This window comes from Narcine bancroftii, chromosome 6, assembly GCF_036971445.1.
Source record: "Narcine bancroftii isolate sNarBan1 chromosome 6, sNarBan1.hap1, whole genome shotgun sequence".
Classification (NCBI taxonomy): Eukaryota; Metazoa; Chordata; class Chondrichthyes; order Torpediniformes; family Narcinidae; genus Narcine; species Narcine bancroftii.
Genome location: NC_091474.1, coordinates 169,084,890 through 169,107,476, shown reverse-complemented (window position 1 = coordinate 169,107,476; position 22,587 = coordinate 169,084,890). Strand labels below are relative to the sequence as shown.

The window sequence follows — 22,587 nt, the reverse complement described above, 5'->3', positions numbered from 1 at the left end:
TTTTGTGCTTTTTCAGTAAGACGATCAATTTATTAACAATTATGTCTCTCAAACATGAATGAAACATAACCATTTGAGGTGGCAATTTTGATTAGAAAAGAATCGTCTGATTAAAGTCCAGAATATTGTTACAGACCCTGCAAGCAGATATGTAAAGGTACATTGTCAAATATTTTTGGAAATGTGGACATTTTTGAATTTGTATGCTCCAAATAGTGACTATGAGAAATTTATTCAAGATAACTTTTTAAATTTAGCAGAGGCACATGAAAATATATTAATAGGAGGGGATTTCAATTTTTGCTGAGACTCATTGTTGAATAGGTCCAGTCGAGTAATGCCAAGAACAAAAACTGGTAAAGCAACATTGGCTTTGATGAGATTTGAATTTAATTGATGTATGGAGAAAAACTCACCCTAGAGAGAAAGATTATTCATTTTATTTTAGCAGGCTTGATTCTTATTCTAGAATTTATCTATTTTTGGCTTTGGCTCATCTTCAAACAAGGATTTTTGAAGTGGACTATAAACCAAGGATTCTATCTGACCATTCGCCTTTATTAATAACTATGGAGATGCTTGACAAGGAGAAGTCAATACCTAGATGGAGCTTAAATACTTTATTGTTGAAAAGGAAAGATTTTTTTGATTTTGTTCAAAATCATGTTAGGATATTTTGTGGTACAAACGAATTTGGTAAATGATAAATTTATTAAATGAGATGCTTTAAAGGCAAATTATAAGTTTCACATCTAAAATTAAAGGATTATATGAGAGAAGTAGATCAATTAGAAAAAGAAATTACATTTTGCATGACAAATTTGATCTGGCTCTGTTATTGCTAAATAAGACAGGTGGAGTTATTGATTTGTTATAGTAATGTAAAGAAATTTATTTCTGTAATGTATAATTTTTTGCAGAGGAGAGCCCCTAAAGTAGGGGTCAATAAATTGAGGCAGAGATGAGAAGTAGATTTGAGTAACCATATAAGCATTTACAGAGTGGAAACAGGCCATGTCAGCCCTTCAAATATGCACCGGTTCACTTGAACAACTCCACTAGCTCAACCCTCCCACTCTCCACCCATAACCCTTTAATCCCCTCACCTCCATGTACACATCCAATCTTCTCTTAAATGACAGAAGGGACCCTGCCGCAACTATCTCTTTTGGAAGATCATTCCATTCTGCTACCACTCGCTGAGTGAAAAAGCATCCTCTAATATTTCTTCTGAAGTTTTGCCCCCTTACCTTTAACATGCCCTCTTGTTCCAACCTCCCCTACCCTCAGGAGAGTGTCTGTTTACATCTAGTCTATCTATTCCTTTCAAAATTTTAAATACCTCTATCAAATAGATGAAAGTAGTTGGAAGGATTTATGTAAAGAGAGTATGAAAAGTATAATAATTAACTCGAGCCCTCTTGTTCCAACCTCCCTTGCCCTCAAGGGAGTGTCTGTTTACATCTAGTCTATCTATTCCTTTCATAATTTTAAATACCTCTATCAGATAGATGAAAATAGTTGGAAGGATTTGTGTAAAGAAAGTATGAAAAGTATAATAAATGTAAGATATAGGCTGGTACAATATAATTCATCAGTCATGTTTAACTCCACAAAAATTAAATAGATTGAATCATACTTTATCAGATGTGTGCTTTAGATTTGGACAGGAAATTAGTACATTTTTGCATTCTACTTGGCAGTGTCTTAAAGTTAAACTTTTTTGGATGGAACTGGGTAATTTATTGGAATAAATAACAAGATCCGCAGGATCCAATGATATTTATGGTAGGTATTATTAAAGGATTCAGGCCTAAATTAAAGTTGACAAAGATTCAAATAGAATTTGTTATAATTGCTTTAGCAATATTTAGGAAATGCATTGCTATAACTTGGAAATCAAACACGGATTTGGGAATGGAGAGATGGCATGCGGAAGTTTGGAGTTGCATACGACTTGAAGAAAATTACATCAATTTAAGGAACAAGTATCACATATTTTGGAAAATATGGTGACCATATTTACAAAGCATGGGTATGAATTTTTAATTGAAATCCCAACATTCTTCTCTCTCTTGGTGGTCTCTCTTATTGGATGATGTTACATACTGGAAGTTACCCAGCTGACAAGCTCTAGTCTTATCTTTTTATTTTCCGTTCTTTGCTTATGGAATTTAGTGCAGAGAGGGGGTAGGTAAGGGGTTTCTTTCACTTAAAAATATACCACATGTATTTGAAATTGACTTAAAGATTTTTAATGTATGTGATTTTCTATGGTTTAATTTATAAATAAAATATTAAAAAAAGAAAAAAAAATTACAGTTTTGGAAAAGTACCTTCAAAAGACTGTTTCTGTAGATAAGCATAGACAATTGATTAATAAAAAGTTTCATTATAATACATTATAAACTTATAGGATTGAGGATGCTATTATTAGAGCAAAGCAAAGATACTATGAATTAGGTGAGAGATCGCATAAAGTATTAGCCAGGCAATTAAAAATGGAACAGACTTCAAGAATAATTAATGCAATTTAAAAAGATACTAATGTAATTACATATAAACCTCAAGAAATAAATGAATCTTCTAGAAATTTCTATATGAAATTATAGACAAAGCTGAAATAAATGATTATCTATCACAGTTAATATTGCCTTATTTCAGTTTAGAAAGACAAACTGAACTTAATGCTCCATTTACTGAGGCAGAAGTAAGCTAAGCAATGAGCTCCTTACAGAGTAATAAATCTCTAGGAGAAGATGGTTCTCCAACTGAATTTTATAAAGAATTTAAAGATTTACTAATTCCTATATTTATGCAAGTATTACATCAGGCTTCACAATTTTCTACTCTTCCAAAATAATTTTCAATGCCAATAATTACTGTGATTCTAAAAGAAGACAGAGACCCTCTAAAATGTTCATCTTATAGACCTAACTCACTATTAAATGTGGATTATAAAATAGTAGCAAAGGTTTTGGCAAATAATAAATAACTTGTTATTCATATTAATTAATATGGATCAGACAGGGTTTGTCTTTTTTTTTTAAAAAAAAAGACAATTTTCGGAAAATGTAGCTAGACTTCTTAGTATAATTAATCTAGCTCAAAAAAGAGGTGATTTGAGTGTTGCAGTGGCTTTAGATGCAGAAAAGGCATTTGATAGATTAGAGTGGGATTTTTTGTTTTAAGGTTTTAGAAAAGTTTGGATTTAGATTAAATTTTTAAAATTGGTTATTATATAATATTCCTAAAGCTGAAGTAGAAAACAATGGACAGGTGTCCCTGCCACTTATGTTGATGAGATCAGGGCAAGGTTTTCCTTTGTCACAGCTTTATTTATTTTTGCCACAGAACCATTTTCCCAGGTAATTCAAATTAAGGGCTTTAGGGTGAGCCAGGAGGAACATAAAATTAGTTTATTTGCAGATTATGTTTTAATATAATTTGACTGACTCTGAGTCATCTTTACAAAGATTTAATGCCAAATTGGAAGAATATCTAAAAGATTTGGGTTATAAAATAGATTGGGATAAAGTAAAATTATGCTATTAACAGTAGGTAATTATATTCACTGTCAGAGTGATACATAGTTTAAATGGCCAAAAGAAGGTATTAAATATTTAGGTATACATACAGATAGTAATTTGGAGAATTTATATAAATTGAATTATTTTCCTTTACTCAAAAAGATTGAAGATGATTTTAAAAAATGGATAAATTTACCTATAACTTTAGTTGGAAGGGTGAATTGTATAAAGATGAATATCTTTTTTAGATGTTACTAATTTTAATACCTCAAAAATGTTTTCAAGAATTAAATAAACAAATAAGGAAATTTCTTTGGAAAGGTAAAATGGCAAGAGTTTCTATAGAGAAGAAACATAGAAATATCAATTGGGAGGTGTATTGCTTCCTAATTTTAGAAATTATTATAGATTCCTTGCCTCTTTTTTTGAAAATATAAAACCAACATGAGTTAACATAGAACTGAATAAAGTAGGAGTGAAGAAAGAAGAATTTATATATAAGTGGAAATCAAAACAGTTGGTTGCTGATTAAGCAAATGTTTCAATAATAGTGTCACTTTATGTTTGGAATAAAATAAATCACTTTATGGTGGAGGGTCTATATCACCTAAAATGCCATTGATTAACCCTTTTTTAGTTTTTTTCAAGAAACGATCAGTTTTTAAATATATGGTCCCGTCAAGGTTTTGTTGATGTTAAACATTGTTAAGAAGGAGATCAATTAATCTCATTTGACCAATTGAGAAATAAATATGCTATATCAAGTAATACTCTTTTTTGTTATTTTCAGTTAAGAGCATATTTGAGAGATAAATGAGGACCAACAATATTTCTGTCTAGCTGTACTAGGTAGAACTTCTTGGGATTGTTAAAAATTATTTCTTTGATATATTCATTATTACAAGGGAGAACCTCTTAAATCAGGATTATATAGATCTAGGAAGAGGTGGGAAATAGATTTGAATATTGTAATAGATCAACAAATATAGGAACATTTATTAGGGATTATATGGTCAATACTATCAATATAAGATATAGATTAGTTCAATACAATTTTTTACATCAATTATATCTTACACCAGAGAAGTTGAATAGATTGAAATCAGATTTATCCAATCAATGTTTTAGGTTTGATGAAGATGTAGGATCTTTTATACATTCACCATAGTCTTGTCCCAATGTGAAACCATTTTGGGTGACTTTATGTAATGTTTTGGAACAAATTACAGAAACTGCTTTTATGCCAAGTCCTGATTTATTTTTATTAGGAAATATTGAAGTTACAAGTCCTAAATTGAAACTATCAATTGAAATTTGTTAAATTAGCATTAATGGTAGCAATAAAATGTATTGCAATTATTTGGAAATCAATACATTTTTAATTATGCCAAGGTGGCATGCCAAAATTCAAGGTTGTATTCCTTTAGGAAAAATTACTTGGAATTTAGGAAATAAATATTGTTTTTACAAATTTGGCACCCATACACTCAAATAATTAGATTAAATTGGTAATGATAGCCTTCTTATCCCTGTAGTCCTGCAGAATTCTCCTCTGTATGTTTATTTTAGAACTGATCATTTGTATTGGATGACATCTCTCTTTTTCTCTTTTTATTTCTCCTTTTTATACCTATGAAGTTTTTATTTTTTCAGCTTGTATATTGCTCTTTTTGAGGGGGGGTTGTTGGGTGGGAGAGGGTTTTTTGGGACTAGGTGAAAATCATCATGTATGTAATTCATTTGTACTTTTTGATATCTGTAATAGTATAATAATTGTAGTTACTGCATGTATAGAATATTAAATAAAATATTCAAAAAACACCACATTTCCCTTGCATTTATTTAACTCTTATCCAAGATTATATTTTTAAGTCTTGTAATGGTGTTTGAAGCCACAATCATCTGAAGACACTTATCATTGCAACCTAAAAAGGAAAATTCTAAATGTTTAAGCAAAACACAGTGTGACCTTGTAGATGAAGAGAGATGTGGCCAAAATGATTTATAGAAGGTGGAAAATTTATCAATAAAAACATGTTCTTGTTTTACATTTCCTTTAAATGAAGATGTTTTTTAAATTGAAGAAGGGCTGTAATTTAAGATACTTGTCGACTTTTGTTATTTAATGCTAGGTTAAAATATTTTGAATTCACTACTGAGCATAACTTGTAATTCTGACTTAATTTCAAATCTTCTGTTCCTTAAAAACTTGAACTCCTTCATGCTTCAGCATTTGTTTTTTGTTTTCCATGTTCTGGTGAAAGCAGCACACTGTGATCATTTTCACAGTCTGGCACCTAAGAATAAGCAGAAAATGAATAACTATGAAAGAAACAAAAAGAATCAGATATCCTTTGATGCATTTTGTGGTGTCATTTGACAAAATTCTGCTGATCCTGACATTGCAAAACTGCAAAGCTTCATTTACTGTAATTACTCCGTTATTGGAATTTCTCAATATTTCCATTTTAATGTGGAACCCTTTTCTTGCAGTGATCTCCATCAAAATCAAAGGAAGCTAGCTTTGTAGGCAAATTTCCTTGAAAATGTTATGATTTAGAAGGATGAAGTATAAATGAACTTTTACAAAGCAATAGATCTCTGATCCATAACTCTCTGATCCATAAAAATTACTTTTTTTTTCAAATCTATAATTTAATTCCTCAGAAAATATTTTATTTTTAACCTTAAACTCTAATCTTCATTTTTTCTTAATAAAATATGAAAAACAGATTAAACAAAAGTTGTGCTTCTTCCTTTTGCTTTGTTTGTGGGAATTGTCAATAACAGCATCTAACAACCTGAACACATCTGGGATTGTTTAATCTTGGAAGCTAAGCAGGCATGGGACTGGTCAGTCTTTGGAGGGGAAACTGCCTAGGAACACCAGGTTCTATAGATTTCTGTGAGGGGCGCTGGACAAAGTTGTGAATCTCTGTCTACCTTATGGTACTAACTCTGAAATTAAATAAAAACAGAAAACTGAATTACTTAGAAGGTTAGTGATGCATTATCAATAATTGCAAAGACTAGAAGTTAATTGACTGATGGGCTTTTATTATCATAAATAGAAGGAACCTCTCATGTTGCTGACCCAAGACCAGAGGTTGTTTTGGGGGAGGGGTTATGGCATTACCACCTTTATTAGGGGAATCAAGGAGAAGGAGCCACAGGGTCAATCAGCAAGTGGTGGGACAGACATACACATACAAACAATATTAACAGTGGTTCCACCACAGTTAGAGAGCATTTTGGAAAGAAAAACGAGTCAGCCTTTCAAGCTGAAGGCCATTCAACTGAACTAGGAAAGAAGGAAACTCTCTCCCAGGTCCAACAAAGGGTATTTGACTTGAACTCTGTTTTACCTTCCACAGATGCTACCTAACCTGATAAGTATTTCCCGAATTTTCTATCTTTATTTCAGATTTATGCCATCTGCAATTGTTTGGATTATCATTTACTTCTGAAATGCATGACTGATGGAAATTTATTTTTAAATACAGTACATTTTTTTTGGCTTTGGTTATCGGTATGTTCACATTGACAAATCTTATGATGTTAAAGAGAATAAAAACCATTTTGAAGAAGAAAAACAATAAATAGAAATGTCATTGAATTAGAAATAGTGTGTTGTCTGTATAAAGAATAATGGGAACTAGGCCAATTTGTAATATTGTGTGATTAAATTTCAAGATTCTAATGAAGTGCTATCTATACCCAGCATTTACCAGGTTTGATTGAAACAAATAATTCAGAGTACAATGAAAATATAAATGGGAAAGGAAGATGTAGGTGCAATCATATATGAATATTGTTTATCACATACAGAACAGGTCAGATAATTGATTTATGAAATTCCATGAATCCATAATGTTAGAATAAAAATCCAAAGTCTCGAATGATGAATAAAGATATTAAAGAGTACATACAAATAACAAAAAAAGCAAACTGCTTGAGAAACTCAGCAGGTTGAGCAGCATTTATGGAATAAAGGGATAGTTGATGTTTCAGGTTGGGACCCTACTCACATTGCCAATCACTTTGGGGAAAAAAAACCCCTAGTTTTTTGCTCCAAAACGAGGCAAGAATTTACTTGCTTTGACTATTAAAAGCAAATTAATTGGATTTATTCCTAGGATGAGGAGCTTGACCCAAAAGGAGAGGTTGTAGAGGAATATCTCTGCTTATGTTAAGATACTGAGATGCTTGAGCAAATATTCAGTATGGGAGCTTGTTTCTTCTGATCGATGAGTGGTGAATTAAGAGCCATAATGTTAGGATGAGGGTGCATTCTTATGAGAAGAAAATTTATTTATTCATAAGTTATGATTCTTTTAAATTTTCTACCAACATGTTATTGGTTGTTGAGCTATTCATTGCTGAGGTAGTTAGGATTTTGGACTTTAGAGGAATGATTTGGCAGGAAATGGCTAAGGTCACAGATGGAAGCACGCAGTGTTGGCTTTCTTCCTTTTGTTCTTGTGTGCCTTCATACTGACAAGAGTTAGGCATTCTCAAAACCTGCCTAATATTCAACAAAATTATTTTTTCTCATTACCAGAGTATAATTAATCAATCAGATTTCCCTCACAATGTTTCTAACAGTCCAACAGAATGGAAATAGTCACCCGAACAGTGACATTATGGCATTATTTATAATTATTGTCCTTATTTTTGTTGTTGAATAGGAGTGTGTGCACATGTGTAAACAACCATTCAGAATCTGCATTCTCAGACTAACACAATGTGGCTGAACAAGGCCAAGTTCTTTTTGTAATTTACATGGTATGGGATATTTTATTTATCTGTCTGCAGTCATGAAATATCACAGTTTTTCTTGCATCAATTACAACTGTGAATATTTGGTTATGTTTGATTTTTATTTATATATCATAGCGCACTGTGTAATTTAACTTGTGCTAGAGCAGTTGGTGAATCTTGCATGCTTGTGTGTCTGCAACAAGAAAGCATTTCTGTGCATCTGAACATTGTTCTTATGCATATGACAATAAAATCTCATCTCATTTCAGTTCAGGTAATTCCCACAGTCTGCTATGAAATATCTCTCATTCAATTGATTTCACTATCAACATAACATTTACATTTGTACTCATTTGCATATTGATCTTTGACATTAAACACAAAATAATGTGTCCTTTCTTGAATATACTGATAAAATGCAAGATTTAAAAAAAAACACAAGAGAAAGGAGAGTCTCCTATTTTACATTATACAAGAAAATAGTACAATTTCATACCTCCCAGTAAATATGATCATCAAAACAGTTCTGGTCTGGTGGCTGTCCCCAAACATGAATGCGAAGAATGAAACCTGTGAAAAGAGAATAAAATTTATTTTGATCATGTATGTAAATATTTGAATATGGTTATCTTCACCATGAGAACCTTTACATGCTTATATAGCAAGGGGGAAATCCCATAATAGAATAATTTAACTCATTCCTGTCCTTTCTTCTGGATCATTCTCATTTTAATTTCTGGAATAATATTTTGTCAGATATGGAATACAAAAGCTTTCTGTTCTCATTATACTATGAATTTTCAGTTAATACTACTACAATTATTTAGCAATCATTAAATAATTAGTTTTTATGTTTAAGTTTCTTTCTGAAAATCAAGAATATTTTGAACAGCAGTTACTTCAGTTACAACATACTCTTACCAACTTCAATCAATAAGTGGTTAGTTATCAATCTATTTGTTATGACAAACTATTGAAGAGTCCAGATTAATACCCCAAATCTTAAAGCAAATCTAAGCAAGTACAATATGTCACTTTCTTAAAATTAGATCCTTTAGGGCAGTACAGTTGGTGTAGCGGTTAGCACAATGCCTTTAAAGTGCCAGAGATTGGGACTGGGATTCGAAACCCGCGTTGTCTATGAGGAGTTTGTACATTTTCCCCATGTCTGAGTGGATTTTTCCTGGGACTAAAACTGCGAAAAGAATTTTGACTTTGATCAAAGATTTGATTTTGATAGTATTTGGTGAAGGTTAAAATCAGAAGGAAAAGGGTTATTCTTTTTATTCTTATAGGCATGATTCTTATTCAAGAGTAGATAGATTTTTAATGTCAGCACAGTTACAAGGAAGAGATAAGCATGCAGAGTATAATGCTAGGATTTTATCTGACCATTCACCACTTTTGATGCCATGTTTAGTTTCTGAAAAGGAAAAATCATTTTATAGATGTAGATTTAATCCTGTGTTGTTGAAAATGATATATTTTTGAGATTTTATAAAAAACAAATTCGAGAATTTTTATAAATTAATAATTCAGTGGATAATAAATTTATTTTATGGGATGCTTTCAAAGCCTATTTAAGAGGTCAGATAATAAGTTGTTCAGCAAAAATTAAGAAGGATTATACTAAAGAATTGGATTCTTTGGAAAAAGAGAGAGAGTTTGGAAAAAGATTTGCAGAGAGATGTTTCTGATGAAAAAAGGAAAAGTTTAATAAAGAAGAAATTTTACTCTAATACAGTTCAGACTTATAGAACTGAAAAATTGATTGAACTAAACAAAAATATTATGAATTAGGAGAAAGAGCACAAAGTTTTAGCTTGGCAATTGAAGGCAGAACAAACCTCTAGAATAATTAATGCTATTAAAAAGAATTCTATGAAGATTACTTATAAACCTCAAGAAATAAATGATTCATTTAAGTATTTTAATTTATATAGATCCCAGTTTAATAGTGATGAGGTTAAAATTTTTTGTCTCAAGTTAGCTTATCTATCTTGAATTGTCAAGATCAAAAATATGTAGATCCTCCATTTATAGCATGAGATATTAGTGAGATTCTTAGTTCTTTGCAAAATGGTGTCACTAGGGGAAGATGGTTTTCTGCCTGAGTTTTATAAGAAATGTAAAGATTTATTAATGTCTCTTTTTATGGAGGTGCTGAAACAAACAGTGAAAACTCATTCTCTACTGGAATTATTATCAAATGCAATTATCACTGTGATACTCAAGAAAGATAGAGATTTGTTAAAAACTGATTGTTACAGGCCAATATCTTTATTAAATGCTGATTATAAAATTATTGCTAAAATTTTGGCAAATAGAGTGGTTAGATATCTACCAAATTTAATTCATATGGATCAAACTGGTTTTATTAAAAAATGCCCGTCTGCTGATAATGTTGCTAGATAGATCAGTTTGTTACATTTATCTCAAAAGAAAGACAACTTATCAGTGGTGGTAACTTTAGATGCTGAGAAGGCCTTTGATAGATTAGAATGGAACTATTTATTTAAGGGATTAGAAAAATTTGGTTTTGGACCTACATTTATTAATTGGGTTAAAACTATATAAAAATCCCTCTGCTAAAGTTATAACTAATGGACAAATTTCTTCTGCTTTTCCATTGTCTACATTATTTAATACAATTAAAGAAGATTTGAATAGGTGGAATAATTTCCTATAATCCTAGTAGGTAGGATGAATTGTATAAAGATGAATATTTTTCCAAGGGTTCAATATCTTTTTTCAGCCAATTCCCTGTTGGATTCCTCAAATTTGTTTTAAGGATTTACATTTGAGTATTAGGAAGTTTTTATGGAAAGGAAAGATGACTAGTATGTGTTTCGAAAAATTTACCTGGAAATTTGAATTGGAAGGTTTTCAACTTCCCCATTTTAAGAATTATTGTAAGGCAGCTCAATTAAAATTTATTAATGGGATTTTGATGCAGATAAATCTCCAGCCTGGGTTAAAATAGAATTGAATAAAATAGGAGAAAATAGTATGCAGGACTCTATTTACAAATAGAAATCAAAATTGTTAATACATTTGATTGAATTATGGAATAAAATAGATTATGAAATAGATGGAAAAATTTTGATTTCTCAAAAATGCCTTTTATATCAAAATGGACATTTTCCTTTTTCTATGGATAATCAATTTTTGAGGATTTAGAGTCAAATGGGGATTAAGAAAATAAAATATTGTTTTGAAGATGGTAAATTTTTTACTTTTCAATGAATGAAAGAAAAATGTAATGTTCCAAATAATATTTGTTTCAGTTCTTATCAGGGTAAGGCTTTCTTGCTTGATAAATTAGTTCCTAGATTGATATTACCTAGGCAGAATGAATTAGAATTATTGATATGTGAGGGTGGCTAGAATAAGTTTATTTTGGAGATGTATAAATGACCTCAAAAAGAAACTCCTAAGTTTGGAATTCATAAATCAAGATTAAGATGGGAGGTTGATAAAAATGGACAAATAGATGAAAATGATTGGATAAAATTATGTTTAAGAAAGTATGACAAAATTGTTAATGTTAGATATAGATTGGTTCAATATAATTTTTGCATTAAATATACTTCTCAAAAATTTTTTAAAAATTGAATCCAATATTATCAGATCTATGTTTTAGATGTGGTCAGGAAGTTGGTTCATTTTTGCATTCTACTTGGATGTGCCCAAGAGTAAATTTTTTGGAGAAAATATTAGGGGTTAAACTCCCACAGGACCCAATGTTATTTTTTTTTTTGGTAATATTAAGGTGGTTAGACCTAAATCAAGGTTAAATATGTATCATGTTTAATTTTTATGACCACTTTTAGCTGTTTCAAGGAAGTACATAGCCATTACTTGCAAATCAGATAGATACAGATTTAAGGATGGAGAAATGGCATGCTGAATTGTGTTCTTCTATTCCACTTGAGAAAATAACTGATAATTTACATAATGTATCAATTTTTTTTGAACATATGAAGCCCAAACTTACAACACATTGGTTTGAAAATTTGAAGAACTCTCTGAAAGCCCATTCTGTTTGTAACCTCCAGTTCGATTATTATTAGTATTGAGATTTTATTTTTTTATACTCTCCCAACTCTTTCTTTTTTATTTCTTTGATATATTTTGTGAGGGTGTGTGGGTGGAGGGAGGGGAATATTAACCACATGTGTAATTTTTTTCTCTTGTAGCTTTATTGAATATATATACATAGATGTGGTTTTAAAATTCTTAAATAAAATATTCAGAAAATACCTCTCCCTCTCAAACTGCATGCAACTGTTTCCCAGCCACAAGCAGTCAGAAGAATTCCTTGTCCTGGCGTCATCAAGGAGAGTGACCTTTCAGCTAGACCGGGAACGTTGGGCTCCCAGCAGCAGCGGGGATGTCAGGCTTCCAGTAGCAGTGGGGACCTTGTGCTTCCAGCAGGAGCAAGGACCTCTGACTCCCAGAAGGAGCAGGGACCTCAGTGAGGAGATGCCAGTGATCTGCGATGGCCAGCATTTTATTTTTGGTGAGAATTAAACATTAATGTTTAAAAACCTTTCCCTGGTTGTTTATTGTGGTTTAGACACCATTACAAGTGATTTTCTGTGGCTACTGAACTGTTTTTTTTTAAAAAAAGACCAATTAACTGAAAAAAAAATGTTTATCTGACATAGGCCCAGTCCTGACCATTTCGGATAATCGGAGTTGTACTGTATGTTGTCCATGTGACTTTGTTTCAGTTCTTTGAAAAGATAGATATAAAATTGTTGGATTCTTCTTGTAATCTTGCAATTGCCCCTTCTCAAACCATTGCAAGTTAAGAAATTATTAGTCTAATGAAGGTGATCATATTACAGCTGTTTGTAGAAACGAGTGTCTGTACATTCATCAGACTAATGAACTTAATAATATGACAAGAGCTCATTTTCATGTTGGAATTTCATAAGTTGGACATTTATAGCTCAGTGTTTCATCACTGACCTGTGATAAGTCCTCCAATGAGGGCCAGACCAAGAGATGCGCCCAATCCAGCAGCTTGGTATCCAGCCTGTTCAATGGCACTTCTCACTTTCATTTCGGGGAAAGTTGAATAAAGACTTAAAAAGATAACATTAAATGTTAGAATTTATTCTTATTATATTAAAAGCTTGCGTGATCAGTGTGACATTTCTGGACATAATTTTGTTTATTGATTTACATAAACATTTTGAATCATACAATTACCACATATACTCATGTTAAATTTTTAGATTATTTTTAATGTTAATTTTATGGGGTCAACTATTACATGGATACTACTTTTGAAGGGCTGAAATTTACACTAGAATCCAAAATAAGGAACGAAAACATAATGAATTAAACTAATAATAGATTCTGTGCATCAAATCACATGCCTTACCAAGTAGCAAAAACCATAAGAGTGAAACACAAAGGTCTGCAGACACTGTCATTGAAGTAAAAACACAAAGTGCTGGTGGTGGGTGGGGGATGGTGGGAAGAAAAGGAGAGCTCAAAGGAGGAGATGGGAGGTGAGGTTTGAGGCGATAAGTAAGGGTAAGGAGTGGTGGATCGGGGGGATGATCCTCTTGGATTTTTACAATGGTGTCAGCCTCATGAAGGCTGAGGTTGGTGTGGGAACTGGTGATGGAGTTGGTGTGGACACGGGAGCTCCACATGGGAATATGGGGCAGGTCAGGACTGAGGTTAGTATCTGCATTGTCAGATGCTTTGGGAGCTCTGATCTATGGGTGGCAAGGATCGGGTAGGAAATCCAAGTCGAAGGTATTAGGAGCTCCGGCCTGCAGGCAGCAGTGACCAAGGTGTGAATTTGCAACCGAGACATTGGGAGCTCTGTACTTTGGTGGTGAGGGACTAGGGTTGACTTTTATGTGAGATAAAGGAGGGGGGGGGGGTGTATCGACATTTACACGAGTACATAACAATATGTCGCATTCAAAACATTTATGGCTTTAAGATTTAATTTCTTTACACTTTTCTATCAATTTTCCAATGCTGTGTAAGTGGGAAATACCTTGTATGCATTATTATATTCTTTCCACCTCTAGACTATTGGTTGCTTTGGTTCGTGCTCTAGAGTTTATTGCCTAACTTTACCCTAATCACGGAGTGATTTATCCATTTACATACTTCTTATTGCTCATTTTCCCTATCCGAACATTTGCTCCTTGCTATTCTTTGAATAAAGGCACCTAACCTTTTATCCGGGATCACCAGACTGGACATCTGCCGTTGTTCGGAATCTTCCAGATTTCAGAATAATTTGGTTTTGGTCCCTTTAAGCAAATGTCTTGCTTCTAGCCCCCTCCGTCCATCCTCCACCCCCCAGCTGTCTGTCACACACCCCTCCCCCACCCCAGTTGTCCATCGCATCCCACCACACCTGGCCATCCATCCTTCACCCACCCTGCCCCCAGCCATCCGTTTACCCCCCCCAAAAGCTGGTCATTGGGCACCCCCCTCCCCCACCCAGAGCTGGCACCAGACTCTTTTGCTCCCTAGACTGGGCTGAGCATGGAAGGGTGTCATGGAGAGGAGGTTGAGTGGTGGTTCGACATGCACCATACAGGAAATTCTTGACCAATGGGTCAGTCAGGTGGAGGTCAGAAGCAAAAGGGTGGCCCATGAGGTGCCCAGTGTCGGCTGCTCAGAGCCGGCAGCCAGAACTGCAGGAGGAGTAGGCCATCAGGGCGGTGGAGCCGGACACCAGTGGATTTCAGGCACTCCACCAGCTCATCAGGCCATCCCTCACGCAATGCTGACCGTGGATTCTCCCCCCCCCCCCCCCCCTCATCTGATTCCTGAGACAGCAGCAGGGGTGCAGTGATACCAAGACCGGAGTTTGTGGAGCGCTGCACCAGATTGCAGCAACAGGTCAATGCAGGTGCAATGGCTGTCTTCCTTACCCATAATCCCCCATGCCAGCACCAGAGTGTTACCAGCTGCTTGGGGGATTATGGGTAAGGAAGACAGCCATTGGGCCTGCATTGAGCTAGCCACTGCCTGCTTCTCTCCCATTGGGAGCTGGGGGCCGAGAATCACCTTTCCACTGAAGGTAAGAGAGGGCGCCCACAGGGGTGGGGGTCTCCCTCTGAAAATGGAGAACTTATTATGGGAAATTAACATTACTTATATGTAAAGTCATCTACTGAAAAAAGTGCTGGTTTTCGTAATCCCAGATAAAAAGTTAGGCACCTGTATCTTATTTCCAAGTTGTTACCAATAGGTTTTTCACTGTCTCTGAATAATTTTACTGCAAAAGTATAGATCAATGAATGATATTTGAGCTGAACACACTGTCAAAATTAAACCAAATCTCTTCTGCCTGTACATGATCCATATCCCTCCATGCCCTGCCTATTCATGTATTGATTTAAAAGTCTCTTAAATGCTTTCACCATTTGAGGCACAACATTCTGTTTTACAAAAAATGCAACACACATTTTTATATTCTCCCCCCTCACCTTAAAATCATGCCGTCCAGCATTTGACATATTTGACCCTGGGAGAAAAATTCTGACTATCTGCTATGCCTCTCATAATCTTATAAACTTCTATCAGGTCTCCCCTCAGCCTCTGTCACTCCAAAGAAAACAACCTCAGTTTGTCCTACCTCCTCATAACTTATCTCCCCTAATTAGGAAGCACTGGTAAATTTCTTCTGTACCCTTTCCAAAGCCTCCACATCCTTCATATAAGGGGGAGACCAGAATGGTCCACAATGTTGATCCGAATAAGAGAGTATGGTGAACTGAGCCACTCCATTATCAAACTGGTGTTCATAGTTGTGGGCTCAGGCAGGATCAGGAGTTCTCAGTGGTCGGGGGGCACAAAAAACTCTGGGAAGGGCGTGACTTCAGAGGTTGGGTGATTGTAATAGCATGCCAACTGTAATTATTTAAACTAAGAAGATTCCATAAAACAGTTCTGTTGGTTGAGCTTACAGACAACTTCTGATGTGCTTTATTCACTGCACCACTCTCTACATTGGTGACCCCAACATTCCAAACGACATTTTGGACCTCACTATGGATGCACAGAAGGCTATTGCACTCAAACTTCCAGTATTTTGGTTCTTGCAGCCACAAGTCTGGTTTGAGCAGGCCAAAGCTCAGTTCCATCTATGCCAGATTACCACTGGCACAACGAAGTACTATGTCGTTACATTGCTGGGCCAAGATACCACATGGCATATTGTTGATATCTTATGCCAGACTCCAGCCAACGACAGGTATGAAGCCATCAAAATCATTCTCGTACATATTTTAGGCCTTTCCCTATGCAACAGGGCAGCACAACTTCTCCACGTGGACAGCCTGAGCGACTGCATTCCTTCCAGACTAATGAATAAGCTGCAAGCACTCATGGATAGACACAAGTGCTGCCTGCTTTTCAAGCAACATTTTCCTTGAGCAAATGTCAGAAGACATCCATTTGCTTTTTTTAGATAAAGGCTTTAACAACCCATCACTTAGCAGCCCATGCTGATGAGTTGTGGCATGCTAAGCAACATGCTAGACTTTCAGTTGGGCACGTAGTGGTGCCTTGGCAAAGGGCATGAACCCTGCCAACTCCGGATAGCAATGCGGCGTCAGACACAACTTAGATAGAGAGCAGTGGTGCAATGACCATCAGAGATGGGGAGCTGAAGCCCACCACTGCCATCCCCCCTGCACAGATCTGGGAAACGCCAAGGCCAGCCGTCAGTAGTGGCCGCAATGGCCAGCCACAAGAACAACCTCCTTTTCTTCTGGGATCGATACTCAGGCCATCGGTTCTTGGTCAACACTTGAGTGGAAGTTAGTGTGTTTCCTTTCTCCGGTCCAGACACACTTTCAGAAAAGAAGGGCCTTCCTCTCATGGCCGCCAACAACAGCAACATCTGGACGTACGGGTCATAGACAATTGCACTCAATTTTGGCTTGTCACGGTTCAGCTGGTCCTTCACCATTTGTATCATAGCTACTCCTGGGAGCTGATTTTTTGCGAGCACCCTCTCTTCTAGTAGATCTCAAAGGTCACCACCTAGTTAATTCAAAGACTTTAGAGTCCCTTGGCTTGCACCCCACAACATCGTCCACACCTCGCCTAGTCTCGGTGATGCTCTCAGCCAGTGAATATAACAGAATCCTAGCTGAATTCCCCAGCATTATTACTCCTCACTTTTCAATAGCCCAACCAAAACATGGAGTACAGCACCACATTCCGACTCGTGGATATCCCCACACGATCAAGCGCAACCTCTGGATAAATTGTGATTGGCTAAAGATGAATTCCGACACGTGAAGGAAATGGAATTGTGAATTGCTCAGACAGGCCATGGGCATCACTACTATATAAGGTACCTAAGGCGTCTGGAGAGTGGAGAACTCGTGGGGACTATTGGCATCTGAATGACATCACTGCAGCAGATCGCTACCCCATATACAGGATATTTCTGCAATCCTTCACAGATCGACCTGGAGCGAGGGTACTATCAAATCCCAGTTCAGCCGGATAACATTCCTAAGACTGCCTTAATTACCCTATTTGGGCTATTTGAATTCCTCCGTGTGCCTTTCAGTTTAAAAAAAGGGTGGCACAGACATTTCAACACCTCATGGACACAGTTGGATTTCATAATTGTTTATTTGGACAACATCCTTATTGACAGCCACTCATGGCAGCACTATTGGGCCCATCTCTGTCAACTATGTCAGCAGCTTGACCTGGCCAAATGCCTGTTTGGCCTCACATCATTCAATTTGCTCAGCTACCGCATCAGTCAGCATGGAGCAGTTCCACTACCTTCCAAGGTCGAGGCCATTTGCACATTTCCTATTAATGGCCTGTAGGAGTTTGTGGCATGATTAACGTTTACCATTGTTTTATGCCAGCTGGAGCCACTTTTCAAACTCTTGTCTGGACATCCCAAGGAACTGAAATGGAATGACGAGGCTGCGGCTGCATTTGAGACTGCCAGAGGAACACTAGCGAGATCCACTATGCTTGTGCACCCAAGGGTTGACATGCCAATGGATTTGACAGTGGATGCATCAGGTCCTCTGGTAGGTGGGGTCCTGGAGCAGCTCATCAACGGCATCTGGAAACCAATAGCTTTTTTTAGTTGTCATTTTAGACCAAATGACAGGGAGCTCCTTGCCCTGTAATTGGCCATATGGCATTTTCACTATTTTCTAGAGGGCAGAGGGTTTACGGTCTACACAGATCACAAACCATTGACTTTTGCCTTACCCAGGATGTCAGATCCGTGGTCAACATGATATCAATGATAACTCTCCTACATTTCAGAATTTACAACTACGATAAAACACATAGCCAGGAAGAACAATCTAGTCACTGACATGTTATCCTGCATCACCATCACTTCCCTCCATTCACCTGCTCCTGGTATAGACTGCATGGCTTTGACAGCAGCTCAGCAGGGAGATGAAGAGATGACCTTGTATCCCACTGCCATATCGGGACTGAAATTGGAGGATATACGTTTTGGTCCAGCAAATGCCTCCCTCATTTGTGATGCATCCACTGCCAACCGAGGCCCATTGACCCTGACAATGTCGGATGTTTGATTCCATACACAATTTGCTCACCCTTTGATTATGGCAACAACAAGGTTCGAGGCAGGCAAATTCATGTGTTACAGCCTGCGCAAGCAAGTCGGCGCTTGGGCAAGGACATGCATCTGGTGCCAGACCTCAAATGTTTAGTGCCAAACTAAAGGTCCACTACAGGTTTTTGCATCAACACAGCGCAGGTTTGATCACATCCATGTGGATATCGTTGGCCTGATGCCTCTGTCCAAGGGTGCAACTCACTTCTTCACAATAGTAGCATGTTCACAAGATGCCCAGAGGTTGTTCCTTTCTCTGACACCTCCGCCTCAGCTTGTGCGAGAGCCCTCATCACCAATGGGATAGTGCATTTTGGACTATCTATGTATATCTCCTCTGACAGAGGAGCTCAGTTTATGACCAAGTTATGGTCCACAATTGTACAGTTGCCGGGTATGCAATTGCATCGATGGATGGCCTATTATCCCCAGTCCAATGGCTTAGTGGAATTTTTTCACCATCATTTGAAAATGGCTCTCATGGCCCATCTTAAGGGACTGGATTTGATAAATGAACTGCCTTAGGTACTTTTAGGTATCCGTACTGCACCGAAAGAAGACCTAGCTAGGTCTTCTGCAGGATTGATTTATGGAGCCCCACCTAATGGTCCCAGGAGATTTCATTCCGGCAGCATGTGGGTAGCGGGAATCTCTCACTTTGGTACTTACACGCTTAAGGGAGAAGATGGGTGCACTGGTGTCTACCCTGGTCACCAGGCAGGGGTCCATTTCTTCATACATTCCACCTGAACTCAAAGATTGCCTTTATGTATTCCAGCATAGGGATGTGCACAGGATGCTGTTGCAACGGCCATGTGAAGGTCCTTTCAAGGTGGTACAGAATGATGGTTCCATATCTGCTATAGACATTGGTGGCAGGCAAGAAATGGTTTCAGTAGATCACCTTAAGCTGACACATGTGGACCTAGATCAGCCAATATGGGTGGCATACCCCCCAGCACAAGGGGCATCCGGCATCCCGCTCTGGTCATCTAGGTGAGATTGCGGTGTCAGCTGTGAATTCTGGTTCTGGGGAGTGGGTTATGTTGCAAACTGCACCACTCCATTATCAAGCTGGTGTCCATAGTTGTAGGCTGCCACGGGATCAGAAGTTTTCGGTGGCACAAAGAACTCTGGGAGGCGCGTGTCCTCAGAGTTCGGGTGATTGTGATAGTGTGCCAACTGTAATTATTTAAACTCCTGTGAAGATTTCAATAAACAGTTGGTTCAGCTCACAGACAACTTCTGTTGTGTTTTATTCACTGCACCACTCGCTACAATAGAACAAATCTAGATTATGGAAATGATACATAACACTTTGCAATCCTTGGCAAAACTCACCCGTTCCCATACAAATCTTTGCTGGCCATTGCTGCTCCAACAACACCAGCCACACCTCCAATTATTCCAGGCAAGCCATGAAGATTATGTACACCACAGGTATCGTGTATTTTAAGTTTAGATGCTAAAGTAGGCTGGAATGAAATAATGCAATAATTGGAATGTGTTATTTACATTAAAGTTACTTTACATTAAAGTTACTTTTATTTTATTTGTGCTTCATATCTGATAACATAACAAGCCATAGTCTGCAGTTTCCTCACATCAGTACTAATCAAATCCAGCAGTACGACTTGAGCAACAAAGAATTTCAAAAGACATGCTGAGAAAGCTTTTCCCCAAAATGTTCCCAAAAGCTTTGACTCCCAGCAGGGCCCTTCTTCTTACCTTGCTAATTGTGAAGCTCTGAGGGCTGCTTCACAGATTTGTCTGACCGTTATCGACAATTAAAATGAATTTAATAATTAAAAAGCTTTAAAATTGAGTATTTTTAAATTAAAAATAATATCAAGGTACATTACAATCAAAGCTGAACTAAAAGAATTTTAAAACAGAATTTATATTTGTAAACTTACTATAGCCATTGAAATAATGAGCTTGCAGATTCTATGGAAGAATTGTGTGGAGCCCAATAACAGAGTAAATGGAAAAATTCTATACTCTCAGTACTTGAGGAAATATCGACACTGGATAATGTGTTCAGAAACCCCTGGCCTTGATTTCAATTAAATAAATAAATGGGTGGTTTGAATGGCTCCAAGCTTTACCCATTATGACTCAAGTCAAAGCATCCACATTTATTGTTGCAGAATGAGTAAAGATGTAATCAAATGAACACAAAAACTGAAAAAGGATTAAAAATGTTTGATGACTATGAGAGGCAAGTCAGTGGAATGGACATTGTACTGTAATAATTCTGCAGAATACCTGAGTGAAAAAATATTGTAAATTGAAAGAATTCTATAGTGCTATATGCTAAAGTTCTATAATTCATAAAGGAACCCTTTCACCCTCATCATAATCTCTTCTCACTGCTACCTTCAGAGTTCCTCTGAAGCACCTCTGAGTTCAAGAACAGTTTTTTTTTCCAACAGTTCAAGAAGTCTTTTGAACTTCCCTGTGGTACACTAAGATTAACCATAAGTTAGTCTAGAATTACCCAAACATCTGTCTGCGCTGTAGAAATGCCATTTTTTTTTGGAGGTGCAACACTATGACTATTTGTCTATTCTTTTATAAATTTAAATGTAAACATACAGCATGGTAACAGGCCATTTCAGCCCATGAGTCCATGCTGCCCAATTTACACCCAATCAACCAACACCCCTGGTACATTTTGAATGGTGGGAGGAAATTGAAGCACCCAGGAAAACCCTTGCAGACACTGGAAGAACGTATAAATTCCTTACAGACAGCAGGGGATTTGAACCCTGGTCCCGATCACTGGCACTGTAAAGAAATTGTGCTAATGGCTACGTCAACCATGCCATATTAAAGTAAAAACACCGAAATGCTGGAAGAACTCAGCAGGTCTCACAGCATCCAGAGGAGTTAAAGATATATAACTGACATTTTGGACTTGAGTCACTTCATACCTTGAAAGAGGACTCAGCCCTGAAACATTGGTTATTTATCTTTACCTGCTCTGGACGTTGCAAAGTCTTTTGAATTCTCCAGCATTTCTGTATTTTTACTATAATCACAATATCTGCAGATTTTCATGTTTCACTCATATATTGATATCTCTCTTTCTGTCTTGGACTAGTGGGTCCTTAGAGAATCGCCAAGCATATGGAAAATGTGCTAGATTTCTGTGTCTGCACATTGAGACACACCTGACCTCTTTGTTCTGCTCTTGGATTTACCACTGAGTTTAGGAGTGCTCAAAGTTTCTTATTGAAAGGGTTGGATGCAGTTTTTATCTAGCTTGACACGTTTCTGATATAACTGAAGTGTCTAGAGCAGGCCTATTCTCTTGAGTTATTAATCATTATTTAAAAACATTTTTATCTTAATTTTCTTTATTTCAAATTATGTTTGCTTTTTTAAACAAATTAACATCAATTTCATTTTTTAAATACATTCATAATTTTAACATTTATTTTTTTATTATTTCTAATGTTTATTGAAAGCGCTCGCTGAATATATCTGAACAACAGACATGATAATGAGATGCAGGCCAGTTGTGTAAAATCTGACCCATTTTTTAATCTTTATTTCTATCTCACAGTATGTTCAGTGCTATAAAGAGACTCTGTTCCTGCACTCTAATAGGAAGTCCTACCTGAATCTATCACGACTTCTCTTTCACTTTCAGTGGCTTATTAA

The 22,587-nt window shown here is 36.4% G+C and overlaps 1 protein-coding gene and 1 long non-coding RNA gene across 3 annotated transcripts in view; one reads left to right on the top strand and one right to left on the bottom strand.

The window, feature by feature from the left end:
- LOC138736726 (uncharacterized) overlaps positions 1-22,587 on the top strand; it is a 46,587-nt gene that overhangs the window by 23,190 nt on the left and 810 nt on the right. The window contains exon 3 of the long non-coding RNA XR_011340532.1: positions 12,590-12,813. This is a non-coding gene — a long non-coding RNA (uncharacterized lncRNA). The remainder of the gene's footprint in view (positions 1-12,589; positions 12,814-22,587) is intronic.
- The window catches only part of LOC138736724 (ammonium transporter Rh type A-like), a 40,793-nt gene continuing 23,558 nt past the window's right edge, over positions 5,353-22,587 (bottom strand). For both annotated transcript variants that reach the window (XM_069886694.1, XM_069886695.1), the window contains exons 7-10: positions 20,260-20,393; positions 13,269-13,384; positions 8,788-8,861; positions 5,353-5,827 (exon numbers count right to left, since the gene is read on the bottom strand). In XM_069886694.1, the coding sequence (XP_069742795.1) occupies positions 5,750-5,827; positions 8,788-8,861; positions 13,269-13,384; positions 20,260-20,393 (402 nt within the window). In that variant the 3' untranslated portion in view covers positions 5,353-5,749. The remainder of the gene's footprint in view (positions 5,828-8,787; positions 8,862-13,268; positions 13,385-20,259; positions 20,394-22,587) is intronic.